General features: G+C 49.8%; 10 protein-coding genes across 10 annotated transcripts, besides 1 other annotated feature; 5 read left to right on the top strand and 5 right to left on the bottom strand.

Moving 5' to 3' along the window:
• Positions 1-18,607: part of a sequence feature (contig 1.10 1..175166(-1)) that runs on past both edges of the window.
• Positions 48-1,214, top strand: ANIA_00665 (protein aneA; the record flags this gene model as incomplete). The annotated part of the gene is made up of 4 exons (XM_050613347.1): positions 48-93; positions 171-552; positions 609-744; positions 810-1,214. The coding sequence occupies exons 1-4, from the start codon at positions 69-71 to the stop codon at positions 1,212-1,214; spliced, it is 948 nt and encodes a 315-aa protein (XP_050469171.1). The 5' UTR covers positions 48-68.
• Positions 1,444-2,750, bottom strand: ANIA_00666 (putative 6-hexanolactone hydrolase; the record flags this gene model as incomplete). Its single annotated transcript, XM_653178.1, has 4 exons — positions 1,444-1,572; positions 1,650-2,260; positions 2,303-2,448; positions 2,545-2,750. The coding sequence occupies 4 exons, from the start codon at positions 2,748-2,750 to the stop codon at positions 1,444-1,446; spliced, it is 1,092 nt and encodes a 363-aa protein (XP_658270.1).
• pmi1 (mannose-6-phosphate isomerase manA) lies at positions 3,112-4,740 on the bottom strand (the record flags this gene model as incomplete). Its single annotated transcript, XM_653179.2, has 5 exons — positions 3,112-4,132; positions 4,184-4,421; positions 4,485-4,571; positions 4,626-4,651; positions 4,710-4,740. The coding sequence occupies 5 exons, from the start codon at positions 4,738-4,740 to the stop codon at positions 3,129-3,131; spliced, it is 1,386 nt and encodes a 461-aa protein (XP_658271.1). The 3' UTR covers positions 3,112-3,128.
• On the top strand, positions 5,075-6,617 carry ANIA_00668 (SAGA-associated factor 29 family protein; the record flags this gene model as incomplete). The annotated part of the gene is made up of 3 exons (XM_653180.1): positions 5,075-5,651; positions 5,744-6,272; positions 6,335-6,617. The coding sequence occupies 3 exons, from the start codon at positions 5,075-5,077 to the stop codon at positions 6,615-6,617; spliced, it is 1,389 nt and encodes a 462-aa protein (XP_658272.1).
• ANIA_00669 (uncharacterized protein) lies at positions 6,930-8,602 on the bottom strand (the record flags this gene model as incomplete). The annotated part of the gene is made up of 2 exons (XM_653181.2): positions 7,693-8,602; positions 6,930-7,609 (listed from the first exon to the last, which is right to left on the bottom strand). Exons 1-2 carry the CDS (start codon positions 8,591-8,593, stop codon positions 6,930-6,932), a joined length of 1,581 nt encoding a protein of 526 aa, XP_658273.1. The 5' UTR covers positions 8,594-8,602.
• On the top strand, positions 8,794-10,240 carry riboB (GTP cyclohydrolase II; the record flags this gene model as incomplete). Its single annotated transcript, XM_653182.2, has 2 exons — positions 8,794-10,102; positions 10,233-10,240. The coding sequence occupies exons 1-2, from the start codon at positions 8,953-8,955 to the stop codon at positions 10,238-10,240; spliced, it is 1,158 nt and encodes a 385-aa protein (XP_658274.1). The 5' UTR covers positions 8,794-8,952.
• On the top strand, positions 10,828-13,025 carry ANIA_00671 (bZIP transcription factor). Its single transcript, XM_653183.2, has 2 exons — positions 10,828-11,642; positions 11,719-13,025. Exons 1-2 carry the CDS (start codon positions 11,087-11,089, stop codon positions 12,819-12,821), a joined length of 1,659 nt encoding a protein of 552 aa, XP_658275.1. The 5' UTR covers positions 10,828-11,086; the 3' UTR covers positions 12,822-13,025.
• Positions 13,193-14,400, bottom strand: ANIA_00672 (NAD(P)-dependent oxidoreductase; the record flags this gene model as incomplete). Its single annotated transcript, XM_653184.1, has 5 exons — positions 13,193-13,451; positions 13,532-13,657; positions 13,739-14,088; positions 14,142-14,333; positions 14,383-14,400. 5 exons carry the CDS (start codon positions 14,398-14,400, stop codon positions 13,193-13,195), a joined length of 945 nt encoding a protein of 314 aa, XP_658276.1.
• Positions 14,769-16,765, top strand: ANIA_00673 (actin-related protein 2). Its single transcript, XM_050613346.1, has 7 exons — positions 14,769-14,879; positions 14,948-14,994; positions 15,067-15,210; positions 15,330-15,555; positions 15,609-16,174; positions 16,236-16,313; positions 16,377-16,765. The coding sequence occupies exons 1-7, from the start codon at positions 14,861-14,863 to the stop codon at positions 16,461-16,463; spliced, it is 1,167 nt and encodes a 388-aa protein (XP_050469170.1). The 5' UTR covers positions 14,769-14,860; the 3' UTR covers positions 16,464-16,765.
• ANIA_00674 (DMT family transporter) lies at positions 17,020-18,136 on the bottom strand (the record flags this gene model as incomplete). Its single annotated transcript, XM_653186.1, has 3 exons — positions 17,020-17,279; positions 17,407-17,870; positions 17,901-18,136. 3 exons carry the CDS (start codon positions 18,134-18,136, stop codon positions 17,020-17,022), a joined length of 960 nt encoding a protein of 319 aa, XP_658278.1.

Here is an 18,607-nt window from a genome sequence, read left to right as displayed (position 1 = left end):
CCATTCCGCAACAACAAGGAGCTCCGTCACTATTCACAATTAAAAGAACTAAACAGCCCATTGTCACAATGGATCCATTCTCTGCAGAAGGCGGTACGCAGCACTCTTCCCATCACTTTATCACTTTAAACCCCTTTCCCCGTTCCCTCCACTAACTCCCTCGACTCTAGAACTCATCAACATCCACAACGCCTTCCACCAAGGCCAATACCAATCCGTCATAGACTTCAACACATCCTCTTTCTCCCCTGAGAACGCCCTCCCCGCACGCATCCTTAAGCTCCGCGCCCAAGTTGCCCTTGGCAACACAGATGATGTCCTAGCCGACATTGAAGGCGAGACTGAGGAGTCGCCCAGTCTCAGCGCCGTCAAGGCCCTCGCGCAGTTCGCTGCCGGTAATGCCGAGGCCGCGACACAGCTAGCCCAAGATCTTGCGGAGAATTATCCCGACGATGCAACGGTGCAGGTTCTAGGGGGCACAGTGCTGCAGAATGTAGGGAAAAGTGAGGAGGCGTTGGCACTACTGGGAAAGCACCAGGGGAACTTAGAGGCGTGAGTTCAGCATGCCTGGGAGGCTATATGGGACGGTCTTAGCTGACGATTTGCAGAGTCGCGTTAATTGTTCAGATTCACCTCCAGCAAAACAGGTCTGATTTGGCACTAAAGGAGGTCCAGGCTGCGAAGCGGTGGGCGCAGGATTCCCTGCTGGTTAATCTTGCTGAGTCGTGGGTTGGAATGAGAGTTGTATGTTTTCTCCGGACTCTTGGACCTTGCATGAAGCCCGCTGACCTAGCGATCTTTAACTGTAGGGCGGCGAGAAGTATCAATCCGCTTTTTATGTCTACGAAGAACTCGCTTCAGTCGATAGCACTTCCGCACCGCTTTCGATCATTGGACAGGCTGTCGCAGAGATCCATCTCGGTCGGCTGCCGGAGGCTGAGGCTGCAATATCTGCTGCTCTTGAGAGATACCCTAATGAGGCGGGGTTGATTGCGAACTCGATTGTTCTGAACGTGCTGATCGGGAAGCCAACAGAGGATTTGGAGAAGTATGCTTCACTCGAACTTTCCGGTCGTATGGAGTTTACTAACGGGCTTCGTTATAGGCGCCTTCAATTGGTTGAGCCATCGCATGCACTGCTGGCTGACATCCAAGAGAAGAGTGACTTTTTCGATACTGCTGCTGCTAAATACTCCGCCAAGGTTTCTTCATAGGTAATATGATTAGTCCTGTCTTTATTTCATGAATTTGATACGCCGAACCATCTGTCCAATGTTTTCTTTCATAGACGGTACATTACTTCCTATCATCTCATTTTTCCTGGGTGTAGCCTGGGAATCTGAACGAACACATTACATCGCAGCATTATTTGAATTAATGAAGATTACTGGGCTTCATGTCTACCGAATAAAGCACATGCGGCTGAAGAATACACGACTCGGATCAAAGATTAGCGCCAAGCCAGTTCCTTAACCCACGAGCCTGTGGACCTCCCAACCCTGTTCCACTGTAAACAGGAGATACATGGGTATCCTCATATCCGACCACATAAGTGGTCTGCGGAACGACGGTCTGCAATTCAGTATTAGCATCACGTGCTAGATTGGGGTAGAGTCCCCGAAAACCCTCAGGGAAATGTTAAAACTTACTTTAAACCTATTCACAAACTCTTCGACTGCTGACAACAAAATCTCGTCGCCACCAGCAAGGATCAACACCCTCTTCGCCTTTGCACCAACCCACCACTCAGTGGGCGCCTTCGCTGGCTCACTCCACGCATCACCCTCCTGCCTCTTCCCTAGATACTCCCTCGACCAGACCTTCAGGCCCTGCGACGAAATGATATCCTTGTATTGATTTGTGGCCATAGACCTCCCACTTAGATCAAACGATACCCAGGGCGCAAAGCCAAAGACCCCGGCAAGCTCGGCGCCATCTTTCAGTGGCAATGGGTCAATATCTGGGTGGGGATGCGTGAGGTGCAAAAGCACAGAGAGAGCTAGGTTCCCTCCCGCAGAGTCCCCACCGATGAGGACATTCAATGGATCTCGTCCGCCTTTGCCCTCGGCGAGGATGTACCGGAGGGCTTCGACGGATTGGCGCAGTTGCGTTGGGTACGCGCCGGGTGGGGAGAGGGTAAATGAGAGGAAGAAGATGGCGACGTCGTGGCCGTTTTTGTTGAGCTCCGTGAGGATCTCACCAAGGAAAATGAAGTGTCCCGGGACGGCAGGGAGGACGAAGCCGCCACCTTTTTGGCTCGCTGTTAGTTCTGTCAGGTTGTTGTGCTGTTGGGTCTACAAACCGTGGTAATAAACAACAACGTTTCTGGCATTCTTATTCCCAACCCAGAGGCCGTGGGCGCCGTGATTGAGTGTCACAATCTCTAGGGTGAGATTCTTCTGCTTCATGTATGTTTCATACGCTTGGATGGTAGTTGCATTTTGGGATCTATAGTAAACATTGAGTTAGAAGCTGCTTGCAATACCCGTGTAGCTACTCAAACTCTGCGCAAGAAGAGCCAGCATAAGAACCAGGTAAACCCACTGAAGCTGCCGCACAGACAACCGCGTGATGGCCTTGCGAACTGCGGCGTGAGCGATATGGTGGTTAAAGGTCTTCGCTCCGCTTTTACCTCGGAACACGCCTGTGATGACGCTATACAGAACGGTCCCAAGCACGGACAGATTGCCTGCGAAGAGGTCGGCCTTCTCCCAGAAGGAAAGAGGCGCGTCTGAGAGAGAGGATGCCATTAGGCTGTTGAATTGGCTGAATTTGGGGGTATGCTATGCTGGTAACTTGAAGACTTGTATGCGCAGCTAGCGGGGTTTTGAATCAGACGCGGAACGAGGTCATGGCGTGTCAAAATTCCATCTTGAAGGATCTCCCCCTCTGAACCCCGCATTTTGATGTATTGGAAGCCATCAGAATGCGCCAGGGGCTTGGATCCAATGAGGGGTTGCTGTAGCTATCCCCGGTTCAGTGCCTTGAGGACCTCGGCTGCGGAATTGGCGCTGTGGGTGGACCCGGCGGAGGAACTACAAAACGATATTAAACAAGCATTACTGAGTCGTAAGCACAGAGAAGCAAACAGAATTCGTTAAATTTTGTTCATACGTGCAGTTGTAGCCCTAGTGTCCGTTGGCCATATCCTCCTTTCCTGTCAAGTCACAAAAAGCCTTGAATGTAGTAAAAACATTCTCCTCATCCGACCCAGTTCCGGTATTCTCAATGATGCATTCGGCATTTGCGCCTACAAAGAACACATACCCCTCTTTGACTTCCTCTGTCTTGTGACCTACCGAGATCTTACCAGTACCCCCAGTGCAAATCAAAATACTTGGCCCAGTCAGCGGATCAAATGTCGCTTTCGCCCCTGTGCGGCGGAGGGACGTCTTAACCACGCTGAATTCCTCAATTGGAGGATCATAAAGAAGCGAATCTGAAGCACTCGAGTACGCCGCAGCATTCAGCACCGTGTATGGATAGTCCGTAGGCTGCAGCTTCTGCTCGTCAATTGGCGCATACGAGTACGTCAACATCTCAGTGAGAGTGTCCACGTCCTTAAACTTGGGTGTAAATCCCGCACGAACAACATTGTCGGACGATGCCATGCATTCGATAATATCGCCGGAGATGTAGGCGTGAATATCGTCGGCCTTGAGGAACATAGCCTCTCCGGGCTCGAGACGAACAAAGTTAAGGAAGAAGAAGACGAACAAGCCAATATCATTGGGGAACTGCTCGTTTAGTCGAATTATGATTGATGCCAACTCAGCGGCGTTAGTAGGGTTCGTATCAGGAGCATTGACCAGCGATGCGAACGTCTCTGGGGAGCTCTGAGCAGCTGCAACGAGCTCTCTCGCGGCTTGCTCGATGTTTTCGGAGGCAGATTGCATCAATGAGGTAAAGAGAGTTCGCAGCGCGACTTTATTTTTCTTTGTCTGTTCAGGATCCTCGGTGTTTTCAAAGCCGCGTACCGCATTCTCAAAGTCAGTTGCAGTTTGTACGCCGATGAGGTAACGAAGGGGCGCAACGGCTTTAAGAAAATGGACAATCTCAGCCAGAGGTCGGAAGCCACACAGGCCTTCAAAAGGCGTGATTGCAATGGTCATCTCTGGCTTGTGGTTGTCATCTGAATTGATAAGGTCAATTAAGGAGAACCACATAGAGAGGATTTACCTACCGGGGTAGTTTCGGGGATCCCGGGCATGAAGAGCTTCCGCAAGCTTTTTGTTCGGATGGGCCTGAATGCTGAGAGCTTTACGGATCGACAGCACCTTGAAGAGGAATGGAAGCTTGCCACCATATCGTTCGCTAACTTCCGGAGACATCAAAGCCAAGTTATCCTGGACCATATCGAGCAGGGTTCGCTGCGTTTCAACATCCTTCGAGGGAAGAGAGGGATGGGTTCCCATCCACAGCTATCATGGATCAGCTTCTCGTCCACTGCATTGTGTCGACTACGGGCATCCTAGAACACCCACTTCTGCATAAGGTTTGTCTGCTTCAATAGTGAAATCGGAGGGCGCCGTGGCCGCTGCATATTTTGCAGCTGCTGACTCGGGGCCAACCTTGCCTGTGGGAGCTTAGACATGTACATGAAACGGCGATTCGAACGGAGGGACCCTACCCCAGTCGTAGCTATTTACGCCTATGAGACACATTCATTAGCGTCAACTCAAAAAGAGAGAACGAGAGAACAGACATACCACATTGGAGACGTAGAAGCGGTACCTGCATTTTCACGAAGACAAGAAGCTACTGCACACACCGAGCTGTGTTGTGTAGATGAATGAGCTCAAGAGCGGGGTATCTGATGGCAATTGACTGCGTGGATTTCTGGTAATTGCCTCGCAGCTGCTCAAATATGTTGTTTTTTACTCTTGACGCCGCCTCTGTGTTTCTCCTGCGTACAGAAGCTGTCTGCCTTTTATCTGGACTGGTAGAATTAGCAGAGCTGGCTAAGCTTGTCTTCTACCCCTCGAAATAAACAAGACCTAAATCATTAGACTTGCCTGATTCGGCCACCGCATCGCACCGCATCCGTCACGGATAAGCTGACCCCGTGATCAACATGGAATCATCCAATCATCGGCCGTGGCCCGTCAAATGCGTCCCAGCACCGGAATCTCGCTCGACAGGCGCCAAGAACAGCCGCCGCCGCCCAGTATCCCAATTGCAGGTTACATCGATTCGTCCGGGCCCCAATCAACCGCATATCCAAGGTGCCCTGCACTCTGAACAACCCCAGGGCGATTCCGCTGGCCGCCCACACTCGTTAAGGCAGGGAGCAGCTCGCGGCACCCGAAGCGCCAATTGTCAGGAGATTATTTCCAATTTTGAGTGGGCCGCCCTCGACATCAAGAAGCAGCGGTCTCCCGAGGGGGCTCCGAAGGCCGCCGGAAACAGTAATCCAGGTTCCAGGCCAAAGGTGGTCGTTCAAGTGGCCAAGCCCCCTGCGAAGATGTCTCGGAATCGCCCTAGAGGGCCCCCTATGCCTAGGGACAATGGCCTTGCCGCGAACGAGGAGACTGACATGTGGAATAAGATTCTTCAGGACTTACGCAAAGCCAAAGAAAAGAATGATAAACAGAAAGCCTTGGCGGAACACATAGCGGCTCTGAATGAGAAGATTGGCAATGAGGGAGGAAGTAAGTAGTACCTCTATCTGCGCGGCTCCAGCCGTCTTCCATCTTGAGCATATGGAAACATTGGTTCAGAAGAGCACTTTATGTTCAAATAGCTTACTGGTCTCTGCACACAGAACCCACTCTTAGTGAGCACAATCAACTAGATAGCCTCTACCGTCAGATGCTCAAACTATGCGAAGAGGAGAGGGCTATCCTGCAAGATGAACCAAGCGACGTCATCAAGAACTTGGGTCTACTGACTGCACTTCGGCAGGCTTCGGAGGCAGAAGCCCCGTTGAGCCGTGCGGCTTCTCTGTCAAAGTCCCGCAAGAAGCGAAATGACTTTGACGGATCTGCTACAGATTCACCAGGGCCGGTAGGCGGTCCTTCTGACAAAGGCGGCCGCTCTAAGGGTGGTACGCAGCGCAGCACCAGCGCGTCCAGCACCCAAGTTCGTGACAATGTGCAGGTTAAGATTGAGGAAGGAGCTGAAAGCGCCAAAGCCACACCTGCAGAGCGCAACGGGCAGCTAACTGTGGGCGCCGAGGTTGTGTTCAAACACAACAAAAACAAGCAAGGCGTGGAGGGTGAGGGCATCCAGTGTATCATAAAGGGAATAACAGGTGAGGGAAACAAGAAAAGGTGGGTCAGATCTATACATCTTCATTTTTTACGCACGGTTGACCGATGCATATCTCGTGAAGATACGACGTGCAGGACCCGGAACCCAACGAGAACGGCGAACAAGGGGCTGTCTATAAGACTACGGCGGTGTCCTTGATTCCAATTCCACGGATAGGGTCCGCATTGCCTTCGTTCCCAGTTGGAAAACAAGTCCTTGCACGGTACCCTGACACAACCACATTCTACCGTGCAGAAGTGATGGGTTTGAAGAAAGACACCTACCGTCTCAAATTTGAAGGCGAGGAAGATGACAAAGAGATGGAGGTAGACCGACGGTTTGTTCTAGACATAGGTGGCAAGTGAAAATGCGGTTTGGGCGCTCAGGGAACCTTTACGTTGATATCATTTAGTTCGTTTTATTTTGCATATTTACTTGGCTCGGTTGTTTGGTTTGGTCTGGATGGCGTTACGGTGTAATAAGTCCACAAGTATGCCTATATTTTAGCTACTCCGCAATAGAAGGTGCTAGATAATATTCGCAAGCCTTCCTGGCCGACTGTGGATTTACCTAACGTGGTTGGTAAGCGAGCTGCGCATGTAAGCGAGCTGCGCACCTGCATACAGATTTCCCATATTTTGACCTTTTAATCAACCACAACGCCTTTATATTAATTATTATTTATTTGGACAAGCATTTCTTCTATGCCCAATTCTATGGCAGGTACTACATGTAGGTAATGCCCGTGCCTTTGGTGTTTGTGCACCTTCTGCTGGTGGCCCGCATGGACCAGGTATTGCCTGAAAAGACGCATTATGAGCTTCCTCGAGCTCTGTAGCCTCTTGTACAGACAGACCATTATCATGAGCTATCCATCTATGCGTACGAGCTCGCTTTCGCCTTTGTATAGCATTTTCAGCACGTAGCGCCCTATTCTCTTGCTCCAATAGTATGCCCTTTTGCATTGCAATTTGACAGCCTTTAATTAGCTGGTTTAGGGCATTATGGGACGGTGATGGTGGACTTTTTGAGCGCTGTTTGAGAAAATCTCTGAGTAAAGAAGCTTGCTTTAGAAGCTCATCAACATTTGCTGGTGTATGTGGGCAAAAAGTGCTTGCCTGGCTGCCACGGCTTCCAGGGGGTGTAGGCGTACGAGCCTGAATACTAAGCTTTGAAAGCACTGGTTCAGGATTCAATGGCACTAGTCCTGCTGCTCGAAAACTGTTTCTGATTGTATCCAGCTTAAATGTGCTGATTCGAGCTTGTGGATAGGCTGCAAGGAAATCAAGTTTGTCAATATGGCTGATGCCAAGCCGCATTTTCTGATCAACCAAGCTGGCGTACGAGCGCTTCAAAACTGCAAAACATCCAATATCAGTGGTTGTAGAAGATGGGAGGAATGTGCCGGCATGCAGAGTGGTATAATATTATGATCTGTACAGATTTGATCAAACTCTGGTGTAAGATGGCTTCCATGGCCATCAAGAACTAGAAGTTGATATCTTCCGCGCGTACGATGCTCTGTTGACGGGATAAATTGCTTCTGAAGCCAGCGAAGGCTAATTTCATTAGTTGTCCATCCATTTGTACTAATTTCAAATCGCCAGTCGGGCGGAAGGCCTGTAAACCATGCTTGGTTATACTGCTTGCCCTTAAAGATAAGTGTTGGTGGAAGTGCCCATCCAGAAGCACTGATTGACTCAATTGCAGTAACCCATTCACGGTTTCCTGGCTGTAGAACTGGTCTTCGGCCACATGACTCTGACTTGGTAATCACTTTCTGATGTGCACAAAGGCCCATTGCAAAGCCAGTCTCATCAAAGTTGTAGATATCGTCCGGTAGGATCCCGTATTGTTCGATTGTGGCTCGTACGGTGTTAAACCATGCTTGAATAACCTTTGGGTTCTCTTGCTTTGCTCGCTGGCAGTCGTATTGCCTTGACAAGCGAGACTCAAGCTCCGGGTGGCGTTGAGTATAATTATATACCCATTTCTGGCCGACAGTCTGGATTGGGGTGGAACCACGCTTTGCAAGCAGAATATTAGCCATTTCTCGTACATGAGCTTTTGTAGGAGCTGCTCCGCGTAGATCTAAAGAGAGAATCCACTGCTTAAGCACTTCCTCTTCAATCTCAGTCAATTTATGGCCATTTGCGCGAGATTCGGCGCGATTTGTAGTCCCGCGTAGTCGCGTACGTAGTGTAGATTCAGGCACATTGAAGCGACGTGCTGCCTCGCGTATTGATGTAATCTCCTTTTTTTTAATAGCCTGTACAGCCAGTAGGAGCCGACCTTCCTTCTCATGGCAATTTTGGCTTGAACTAACGCGAACTCGGGGCATGGTGGCTGTTGGAAGATAGATGACCGCGTCAGCATGTAAAAAAGTGGTTGGGTGCGCAGCTCGCTTACATGCGCAGCTCGCTTACCAACCACGTTAAGCTGTTGTCATCCAGTGCTGACTCAGCGCTCCCCGCCCGATCCCGCCGTACATCCCGCGGCTCTAAATCCACCATTCGGTCCGACGACAGCTTGCCTGATAACAAAACCATTTGCAAGTCAATGCAAGTTAAGTCGGCTGCATTCTATTGCTGTCCGAGCCCGATCTCCCTTTATTCAATTACTGGAACTAGGCTTGATATGCGCACTGATCCAGCGTTGGTGGAATTCGGTTGTATATCGCTCTAGAATCCTCACATCACGATGGCGAATTTACCGTCTCATGCCTCTCCAAATTTTGGCGCGCAGTCAGCCTCGATCGCACCGCCAGTCGACGACATATCACTCACATCAGAACAGCAAACATCGTCTACGAGTGTTCAACCGAATGAATTCACGTTGGGAAACCTTCCCGAAGTCGGTGCCATGGGTAGCACGCCCGGCGATTTGACACCTGGTGTGCCTGCTTCGCTTCTTTCTCCTTCATTCACACCCCCAGCCACACCGGGCGGCACATTGAACACAGAACGGTTACTTCAACAAATCTCGCCACAACCTGTCTCCCATGCAAAACCTCCAAAGCTCCTCCCTCGCCTCCCCAACGTGGAGTGCATTGTCCGCGCCCGCATTCCCACAACGACCGGCGCTGAGATGTTTCTACACCTGTACCATAATGACATAGACAACAAAGAACATCTTGCTATTGTGTTTGGGAACACCATTCGGAGCCGAAGTCTTGACAGGGTGAAACCAGGAGAAACGGAAATGGATCGAATGATTCGTGGAGCTTATATTGGCAAACTGCATCCTGGACGCGTGAGCAGTTGGCATGATTCGACTCAGGGGAGTGCTACAGATAGGTCAATTGAAGGATCTGAGGGGGGTGCTGTGCACAATACAGAATCTATGCAGGAACGACTGAACGAAGCCCCACTAGTACGGATCCATTCCGAGTGCTATACGGGGGAGACAGCTTGGTCGGCTCGGTGTGATTGTGGAGAGCAGCTCGACGAGGCAGCTAGGCTAATGTCGCTGCCCATGGAAACACTGAACGAGATAGCTTCCCAGCAGTCTCGATCTGTGCCGTCAAATGTATCTGGTGGTGTCATTATCTACCTTCGTCAAGAAGGCCGAGGTATAGGTTTGGGGGAGAAACTGAAAGCGTACAACCTTCAAGATTTGGGCTCTGATACTGTTGAAGCCAACCTTTTGCTGCGACATCCCGCCGATGCTCGAAGCTATGGACTCGCTACAGCGATGCTTGTTGATCTGGGTTTGGGCAAAGATGCGAATCCGCACGGGATTCGCCTACTTACAAACAATCCCGATAAAGTTAGAGCAATTGAAGGACCTGGGCGTGAGGTAATTGTTAAGGATCGTGTTCCGATGGTGCCTTTGGCGTGGCAGACTGGCGGTAAGATGGGCATTAAGAGCTCGGAAGTCGAAGGCTATTTACGAACAAAGGCAAGTTTACATATATCTTGAACGGCTAGCTACCTGTTGAAACATTGAAGACTGAGCTGACTCTGACTTCTTGGACACAGATTTCTAAAATGGGCCATATGATTCAATGATTAGACCCTAGATTGTCTATTCTTTCTCTTCTCGGCCTTTGGTTGGGCATTATGGAATGATACAACATAAAGATACGATGGAGATGATTCCCCTTGTACATGACACAGCGATATTGTCTATTCATTCGGGCTCTGATTGGTTTTGGCGACTATTTTGTTTCTTATTTTTTTTTTTTTTTTCTGAGAGACGAATTGGCATATCAGCCCACTGCCATGACCCAGGATTGATTGAGCCCCAAATGTTTCGTACTTTTTGTACTCGCAAGCGAAAATAAATAATCTATGCTTGGAGTTCTTGGGGTTTTTATGTGGAGTATGGTGTCTTTGGTATACTAGATTGCATTTTAAAACACAATGATAGCACCACCTAGTAGTCATGGCAGTTTTCCTCTAGGACATAATCTGGAATATACCTATCCAGGACTGCAGTCTAGACGAAATTGGACTCAATCGGTTGGTTGCATATTACATATGAATTGAGACGTCCAAGCCGGGGCAAGGACCACATTATCTTGCCCACCCCTCCGGGCCGGTACCTATCGCCAATTCGTCATCCTTTTCTGTTGCAAGCAATAGGCCATCATCAATCCGAGCTCTTATTTTAATGCTCTCATATCATCTCGACCTGAGTCTTTCCTGATCTTGCTCGTCATTGTCTCTTGATCTTCTATTTTGAATCAAGCTCCCCAATGCCGCTAAGCTTCTTCCGCTGATCAAGGAGATCCCGCCCGTGGGCCATCCGCGTCCACCCTCAGCCTCTTCCTTACCCTCGTGCTGCAAACTTGAATGGCAATTACAATTCGATATCTTGCCGCGAGTAGGCAATGGCCACCCGCCTGCCTCCCCTTTCTGATGTGGCGCCCTCGTCGGCTCTAGAACTCTCGTCTTCCTCGCTGCCTGTCATCCAACGCCCCCCGACCACCAATGCGACAGCTGCGAATGACTCAGGACCCGTGAAGCTGGAGGACTCTCCTACTCCCGTTGCGGTAACATCGACCTCAGCTGATGCTCTATGCTCCAACCCTGCTGTCGGTAATTCCAACAATAGCCCCAGCCCGGTGGGAAATGCCGCCGCGGGCCGAAAACGCAAGCTCAACAGTACCTCCGCCCGCGGGGTTGCTAACCTCACGCCCGACCAGCTTGCTAAGAAGCGGGCAAACGATCGCCAAGCTCAACGGGCAATCAGAGAGAGAACGAAGACACATATTGAAAATCTGGAGCAACGGGTTCGCGAGCTTTCTTCGCAAAAACCTTTCCTAGATCTTCAGGCTGCGCTGAAGCAAAATGAAGCTATTCTTGCCGAGAATAGGGAGCTTCGGCGAGGGCTGAGAGCAATCGTAGACACTATTCAACCACTGCTAGGAAAGCAGGATTCAATAAGTGAGTTGATTGTGTCTGCTTTGCTTTCTTTGGAGTTCTTGGGCTTTTAATACCAATAACTAACGTCACGCTTTAGTGCCTCCGGTAACAGCTCCTACCACGGCTAGGCCGACTGTGCCACTTATACCCTCAGCATCTCCACCTCTAGAGGTCCATACTTTGCCGCCAAATCCTCACAGGTCTGCGACAGTAGATCGCTCCTATACCGAGTCCGTCGCAAGCGTAGAGACACCTTCGTCAACTCATTCGGCGCCGACACTGGGCTCCCGGCGCGACAGTGCAGCGGGGAATAATGCGTCTTTGCGGCTCGCATTCGATTACCAACGACACAACTTGCTTCATGGTCTCGATTTCGGGGGTGACGAAAGAATGGGTTTCGGCTTCTTACTTGAACCTTCGCAACAAGTACCCAAGATGGAAGGCTTTCGGCGTCCTTCAGAGGTTACTAGATCTCAATCGAGCATTTCGTCGGCTTACAGTACTCCTCTTCCACCAGTTGGCACCGTGACAGACCAGCCACTGCCAGCCTACATGACTCCAGTCCGGAATATCGCGCCAACCTGTACTTTAGATGCGATTCTGCTCGATTTCCTCCACAACCGGCAAAGGGAGGCCGCAAAAGGGGTTCCGAAGCAGAAACTCGTTGGGCCAGCCTATCCGAGCGTCTCCTCCTTGCTCAACCCAGAGAAGAGTGTCTACTCTCATCCTCTCTCGAAAGTATTCACGGATATCCTCCGTACATTTCCAGATATCTCCTCACTCCCCGAACAAGTTGCTGTACTTTATTCCATGTTCCTCCTCATGCGGTGGCAAATATATCCGACAGCTGAAAACTATCACCGGCTACCGGACTGGCTGACTCCTCGTCCATCGCAACTGCTCACGCCGCATCCTGCATGGATCGATTATCTTCCCTGGCCACGGATGCGTGATCGGCTTGTCATGTCATACCATGAGTACCCATTTGATAACTGGTTCATTCCCTTTACAAGAACTCTCTCTGTTAATTGGCCTTATGAGCCCACGGACTGTCTTCTCTCCACTGGCGAAACTGACGAACTGATCATCAACCCAGTTTTTGAGAGACACTTTGCGGATATTAATAACTGGACTCTTGGACCAGCGTTCGCGGAGGCATTTCCGCAACTGGTCGAAACTACCAAGATAAAGCCTGCATAATTAGCTTGTCTTCCTTCAACTGTATCTACACTTTACAAAATATAAGCGGCAACGTTTTGTCATGGATCTGATTTTTCATATTCGGATCCTGGTCAACATGACAGCTGGCTTGAATGGATTTAATATACTGTGCAAAGCGGAGGTGACGGGCATCCTTTTTTGCGGCGTTGAAACATTGGTCAAAGATTCCACGGGGCTTATAAATGGTACTGGATAGGATAATACAAGGGATGAAGACCATACCCATAACACATCAGACATAATTCAAGAATCACAACTGTATGCTCTGTGAATGCGAATGTTCTAACACTTAAAATGTCCCATATATATAGTCGTCTATGCAGCGCACAAAGTCCTTAATTGTACAACATTCAACCTTTCCTACTTTTTTCGTTCCAAAACTCCATCCCTGCCTTCTGCCGCAAGACGCCATACATAGAACTACTGTCTAGACATTGGCCGGCGTATTCACGAGCAGAAACCATATTCTTCGTAGCGACCTCCAAGCCAGGAAGTTTGACATTGTTCTCCTTCGCGATATCAAATGCATGCTTCGCATCTTTAATGGCGAGGGAGACGCCAAATCCAGGACGGGAGTCGAGTGGTGGTGCGTAGGCTCCGGTAGTGAGACTGGGTAAAGCGTCAGTACAGTACAATAGCTCTATGCCGTAATATTAGGAGTCAGGTAGAGGCTGTACCGCTTCGAATACCCTCCAGCAACCGGACCAAAAGCCTCCCCGATGAGTTTCTCCATAACATCTGATCCGAGACCTGTACGCTCAGCAAAGACCTGGGCCTCGCCGACAGCCTCCATAAGGTTGATAGTTATTATGTTGCTATTAAGCCCAGGGCGCGCAACGCGGTTAGCGAGTGGATTTCGCATCTATTTGGTATCTAAATGGCGAAGGTATACTCACCCCGCTATCTTCAGCATGGAAGACTTCGTAGCATCCTCTCCACAGTCGATCACCTTCCGCCCCATTATATCCTGAATCAGCGGCTTAACAATGTCAGAAGCACGTTTCGGGCCTGCAATGGCAAATACTAGCTTTCCATCTACGGCGATAGGGTTACCGCCGAATACAGGAGCTGCTAGGAAATCGGCTTGCTTCTCCTTCAACTTTGCGACTGTAAGGCCCACTGTCTGCGGGTGGACGGTCGAGCAGTCAACGAAGATCTTATCCTTGAGAGACTGGGTTGGGTCTTCTGTGACGCTGGAGATGAGACTTCGCAGGACGTCATCATTGGAAACCTTGTCTTTGTTAGTCTATCCGCATGGTATACAAGAAAAAAAGAACAGAGTAGTTGGATAGGAGATACCATAGTGAAGATAATGCCGCATTGCGAGACAAGCTTGGAGAAGTTCGTCTCCGGCTTGGCGCCTAGTGCCTTGAGGGATTCGCCGCGGGACATTGTCCGATTGGAATAGAGGAGGCTGTTCAGCGTGCTCTTGGTAGCTAGGTGTTTTTGGAGGTTTGTGGCCATTGCGAGGCCCATTGAGCCGAGGCCATACTGTTATAGGGGTTAATATGGGCTATGCTCTTTTCCAGTAATTACTTACCCAGCCGATTCGACTCATTGTGCTCTATGGTATAAGAGAATGAGTTCAGGTGCAGTGTAAAGTCACGCGAAGAAGTGCTGTTGGAGATATACTTTGTACCTTGGTTAAATAGCTCGGACTTATATGGTATCGATAAGCGGCTCCGGTCTCGGTCGAGAAACAGAACCAGATGTCCAGTCCGATCACTTTAACGTAAATCTCAATTTAGCTCTTAATCCCTTCAACTTCGAGAGCAAAATTTGTCTTCCAGAACGAAAACGTAAACTAATGAGGTTGGGGCTGCCTGGTTAATAGTGCCTGAGGCAACAAGGCATAAACGTCGTCAGTCAGCAGCAAGCAGCGGCACCGCCAACTTGCTCTCCCTCCCCCTCATAATCACCAGCTCTCCCCACGGCTGGACCTCATATTCATGATCTCTTTTGTCTCTCTCTCTCGAATTGATTGACATATCTTCAACTTAGCAGTTCCTATATTCATCATGGCGAACATGCCCATTGGTAAGCTCTGACCCCTGTTTCTACTGCTATGTATGCCTGTCCCAAGCAGCGTCACTAACAGCTCGCAGTGCTCGACGGAGGAACGGGTTTCCTCAAAGTCGGATATGCTGCGCAGGTACGTCTGTCAAGTCCTCGAGTTTCTCTTCTCAGTCTAGGGCTCCGTAATGACTTTACTCTTATTTTACAGAACTTCCCCGAGCACCAGTTCCCTTCGATAGTGGGGCGGCCCATCTTGCGAACGGAGGAACAGGCTGGCGATATTGTTGTCAAGGATATCATGTGCGGAGATGAAGCCGCTGCCGCCAGATCGATGCTCCAGATCAGCTACCCTGTATGTCCACATCCCGCTCGTTCTACACCTCGCCATGGAATGCTCGCGAGTTCCGCTCCCCAGATTCCCAATGGTAGTGTGTTTACACTCTGGGGCTGATTCCTATGACCGCTATGTAGATGGAAAATGGTATCGTCAAGAAATGGGATGACATGCAACATCTATGGAACTACACTTTCTACGATAAGATGAAGATAGATCCTACCGGCCGCAAGATCCTCCTCACTGAGCCGCCTATGAACCCGCTGAAGAACCGCGAACAGATGGCGGAGATCATGCTGGAACACTATAACTTCGGCGGAGTATATGTTGCTATCCAAGCGGTCCTTGCACTATATGCTCAAGGTCAGTGCAGAGGCAACCGAAAATTACTCAGTTGCTGATCTGGCGGACTCTAGGTCTCAGCAGCGGAGTTGTCGTGGACTCTGGTGACGGTGTCACCCACATCATTCCTGTTTATGAATCTACCGTTCTAAATCACCACATCCGCCGACTGGACGTCGCAGGTCGCGATGTCACTCGGAACCTCATCGCGCTGCTACTCCGCCGCGGTTATGCGCTGAACCGTACAGCCGACTTCGAGACCGTGCGCCAGATGAAGGAGAAGCTCGCCTATGTGTCCTGCGACCTCGAACTCGATAGGAAACTCTCCGAGGAGACCACTGTATTAGTTGAATCCTACACTCTCCCAGACGGCCGTGTCATCCGAGTCGGTAGCGAGCGGTTTGAAGCCCCTGAATGTCTTTTCCAGCCGCACCTGGTGGATGTTGACCAGCCTGGTATGGCTGAGTTGCTTTTCAACACCATCCAAGGCACCGATGTCGACGTCCGCTCTAGTCTATATAAAGCCATCGTGCTCAGCGGAGGGAGCAGCATGTACCCTGGTCTACCGACACGGCTGGAGAAGGAATTGAAGCAGCTGTGGTTGACACGAGTACTCAAAGGCGATCCAGAACGGCTGAGCGTACGTCATCTATCACACTAACTGCTCAGTCATCTAAGCTCGTGCTGACTCGACACAACAGAAATTCAAAGTCCGCATCGAGGACCCACCCCGACGGAGGCACATGGTATTTTTAGGAGGAGCTGTGCTCGCCAATCTGGTACGTTCATGGTTCCCTTTCTACTGCCGAGCTCATCCCTTTACTTACCGTATCATGAAACAGATCGCAGACAAGGAAGACATGTGGGTTACCAAGCAAGAGTGGGAGGAACAAGGAGCACGCGCGCTCGCCAAACTCGGTCCAAGGTAGAAAGAGTGCTCTCAAGGCAATGCTTTACTTCGATTACCACAAGCGCTCTTGTTTCTCATCACATTTCGCTCATCTTATTCTTGTATCCGAGAAGGAACTCTCGAGCTCACCTCATTTTGTGCTGGGTTGCCCGTTGCCTCAAGCACCTTCAAAACCTGCTTCCTTCCTTTCTTGTGGATATACATATAGCATCTTCGGCACAGGCACTTTGTATCAGGTCGGCCGAGTAGCTACTTTCTATAAAGGGTTCTGTCCATCTAATGTACTGTGGAATACCTCATAGGCGGGGTTTGCAACGAGAATTCAGTTCCCAAGTTCACATAGAAGAGTCGCTGATCAATTTGTACTGAAAGCTATTAACTCCAACCCAGCAAAGCAATAACCCAAACGCCTCAATGGTATATACCTGGTATGCTTGTGGTCGAGTAGACCCAATCAACGTATATCAAAGCAAAAAAAAAAAAAAAAAAGCCGCGCCGAATATATATATATATATATTTATGCAGGGAACGTAATTTCCAACCAGCCCATTCTAGACGAAGTAGTATAGATTAGTCTATTCATCGCTTTCCGAAACAACGTCGTCCTGTTGAATCTTATGCTTGCGTTCCTCATTCATCTCTCGGTATGTACTCCAGCTCAGGAGGAAGAAAGCTATCATGATCAAAATACCGCCGAGAATGGACGCCATGGGCAGGGGTTGGCCAGTTCGAAACCAGTCAACGATGGCGACAAGGAAGATGGTGAGGAGAGAAGCCACGGATGAGAGAACAGGCGATGTGAGAGAGATGAGAACTAAGAAGGACCCGGAGAAGGCTGTTGCAGGGGACGAGGCGCATTGTCAGCGATTGGTTGCTCGCGTCAGGGGCCATACACCATAAGGAGTCGTATGTGTTTCCTTACTGGCGCGCCAGGGCTCCTGTGTGGGGAGGGGGAAACTCACTAGCATTGGCAATGACAGATATCAGAAGCATCCATGCGGCCTCGCCAGTCGGCCAGCGAAACGTTTCAATGCCAAGAATATGGAAGACAGGCAATGGAATCCAGAGGACAAGAAGGGTAAAGGATCCAATGAGACTCCCAAACGTGTTGGCGAAGATCATGCTTCGGCCCGTACTTGTTCCCTCCGGGGGGCAGGCGAATCTCTTGTACAGCACCTCGTATAAGCCATATAACACACTGCCGATACCGATGATGACGTTCCCCAAGAATCGAGACCCTCCTTCATGCTTTACTCCGTCGTCTATACCCTTCCCGTCGTCTTTACCTCCATATGCAACAATTAGAACCCCTACTATCGCCACGCCCACTGAAAAGACCTTATCTAACCGCAGCTTTTCTTTAAGAAGCGGAATCGAGAATGCATAGGCGAAAAAGGCAGAGCAGTTGTAGATCGCTGTCAAGTCACTGGGAGTTGTCAAATTGACCGCGACATACCATGAACCGCCAGCTACCGTAAGAGCACTCGTCACAAAAGCCGTTGTCTTAAGGAGGTAAGGAACCGGTGATCGGCGAGTATCTGAAGTTGGATGTAAATCCTGAGTTTCCACCATTCGGCCTGTTGTCCGAAGCAGATAGATATGACGACGCCAGAACGCTTCCCAGAGGAGCTTCCGCTTTTGTGATCGAAGTATCAAGAGGTTGCACCGGCCAGAGTAGAAACCAAGAACCATGCGTAAGATACCTAATCGTCCAGAAAATAATCAGCAAAGAACGAATCCCTCCTTTTATTTGGTTATTTAAATTTTTTTAGGTTTTTTTTTTTTTTTTTTACTTACAGCATGCAGTATGGTTTGTCCCACCCCAGATCATGCTGAATGTAAACAGCCGTCTCCGTCTGGACCACAAAACTCGCTAAGCTTAACAGCAAGAATCCCGAAGCTATAAGATACTTCTGGCGGGTCTGCTGCTTCGCAAGCGCATCAGGGCTTTTACTGCGCATTGTCGATCGTCTCGAGTGGTGAAGCATAGGCCTGCCTTCTACGTCACCGTACCCAAATCCACCAGTTGATATCCGTCCCTGCTGCTCATCGTCGAGCAGCGGTTGATGGGACCGGCCATCAAATGGTCCATGCGAGCTTGTGCGAGTCATAGACATCTCAATATCATTTGAGTTGCGCGATTCGACAGCCAGACTTGAGTCT

The sequence above is a fragment of the Aspergillus nidulans genome, chromosome VIII (assembly GCF_000011425.1).
Source record: "Aspergillus nidulans FGSC A4 chromosome VIII".
Classification (NCBI taxonomy): domain Eukaryota; kingdom Fungi; phylum Ascomycota; class Eurotiomycetes; order Eurotiales; family Aspergillaceae; genus Aspergillus; species Aspergillus nidulans.
Note: the sequence above shows the minus strand (reverse complement) of the source record. Positions and strands in the feature narration are given on the sequence as shown.

What these genes read in the sequence shown, in the direction of transcription:
- ANIA_00671 (XM_653183.2), top strand. Translation starts at nt 11,087, where the DNA reads ATGGCCACCCGCCTGCCTCCCCTTTCTGATGTGGCGCCCTCGTCGGCT. An exon ending in AGGAAAGCAGGATTCAATAA is followed by an intron (nt 11,643 to 11,718) that starts GTGAGTTGATTG and finishes GTCACGCTTTAG; the next exon opens with TGCCTCCGGTAACAGCTCCT.
- ANIA_00673 (XM_050613346.1), top strand. An exon ending in TGCTCCAGATCAGCTACCCT is followed by an intron (nt 15,211 to 15,329) that starts GTATGTCCACAT and finishes ACCGCTATGTAG; the next exon opens with ATGGAAAATGGTATCGTCAA. An exon ending in CCTTGCACTATATGCTCAAG is followed by an intron (nt 15,556 to 15,608) that starts GTCAGTGCAGAG and finishes GGCGGACTCTAG; the next exon opens with GTCTCAGCAGCGGAGTTGTC.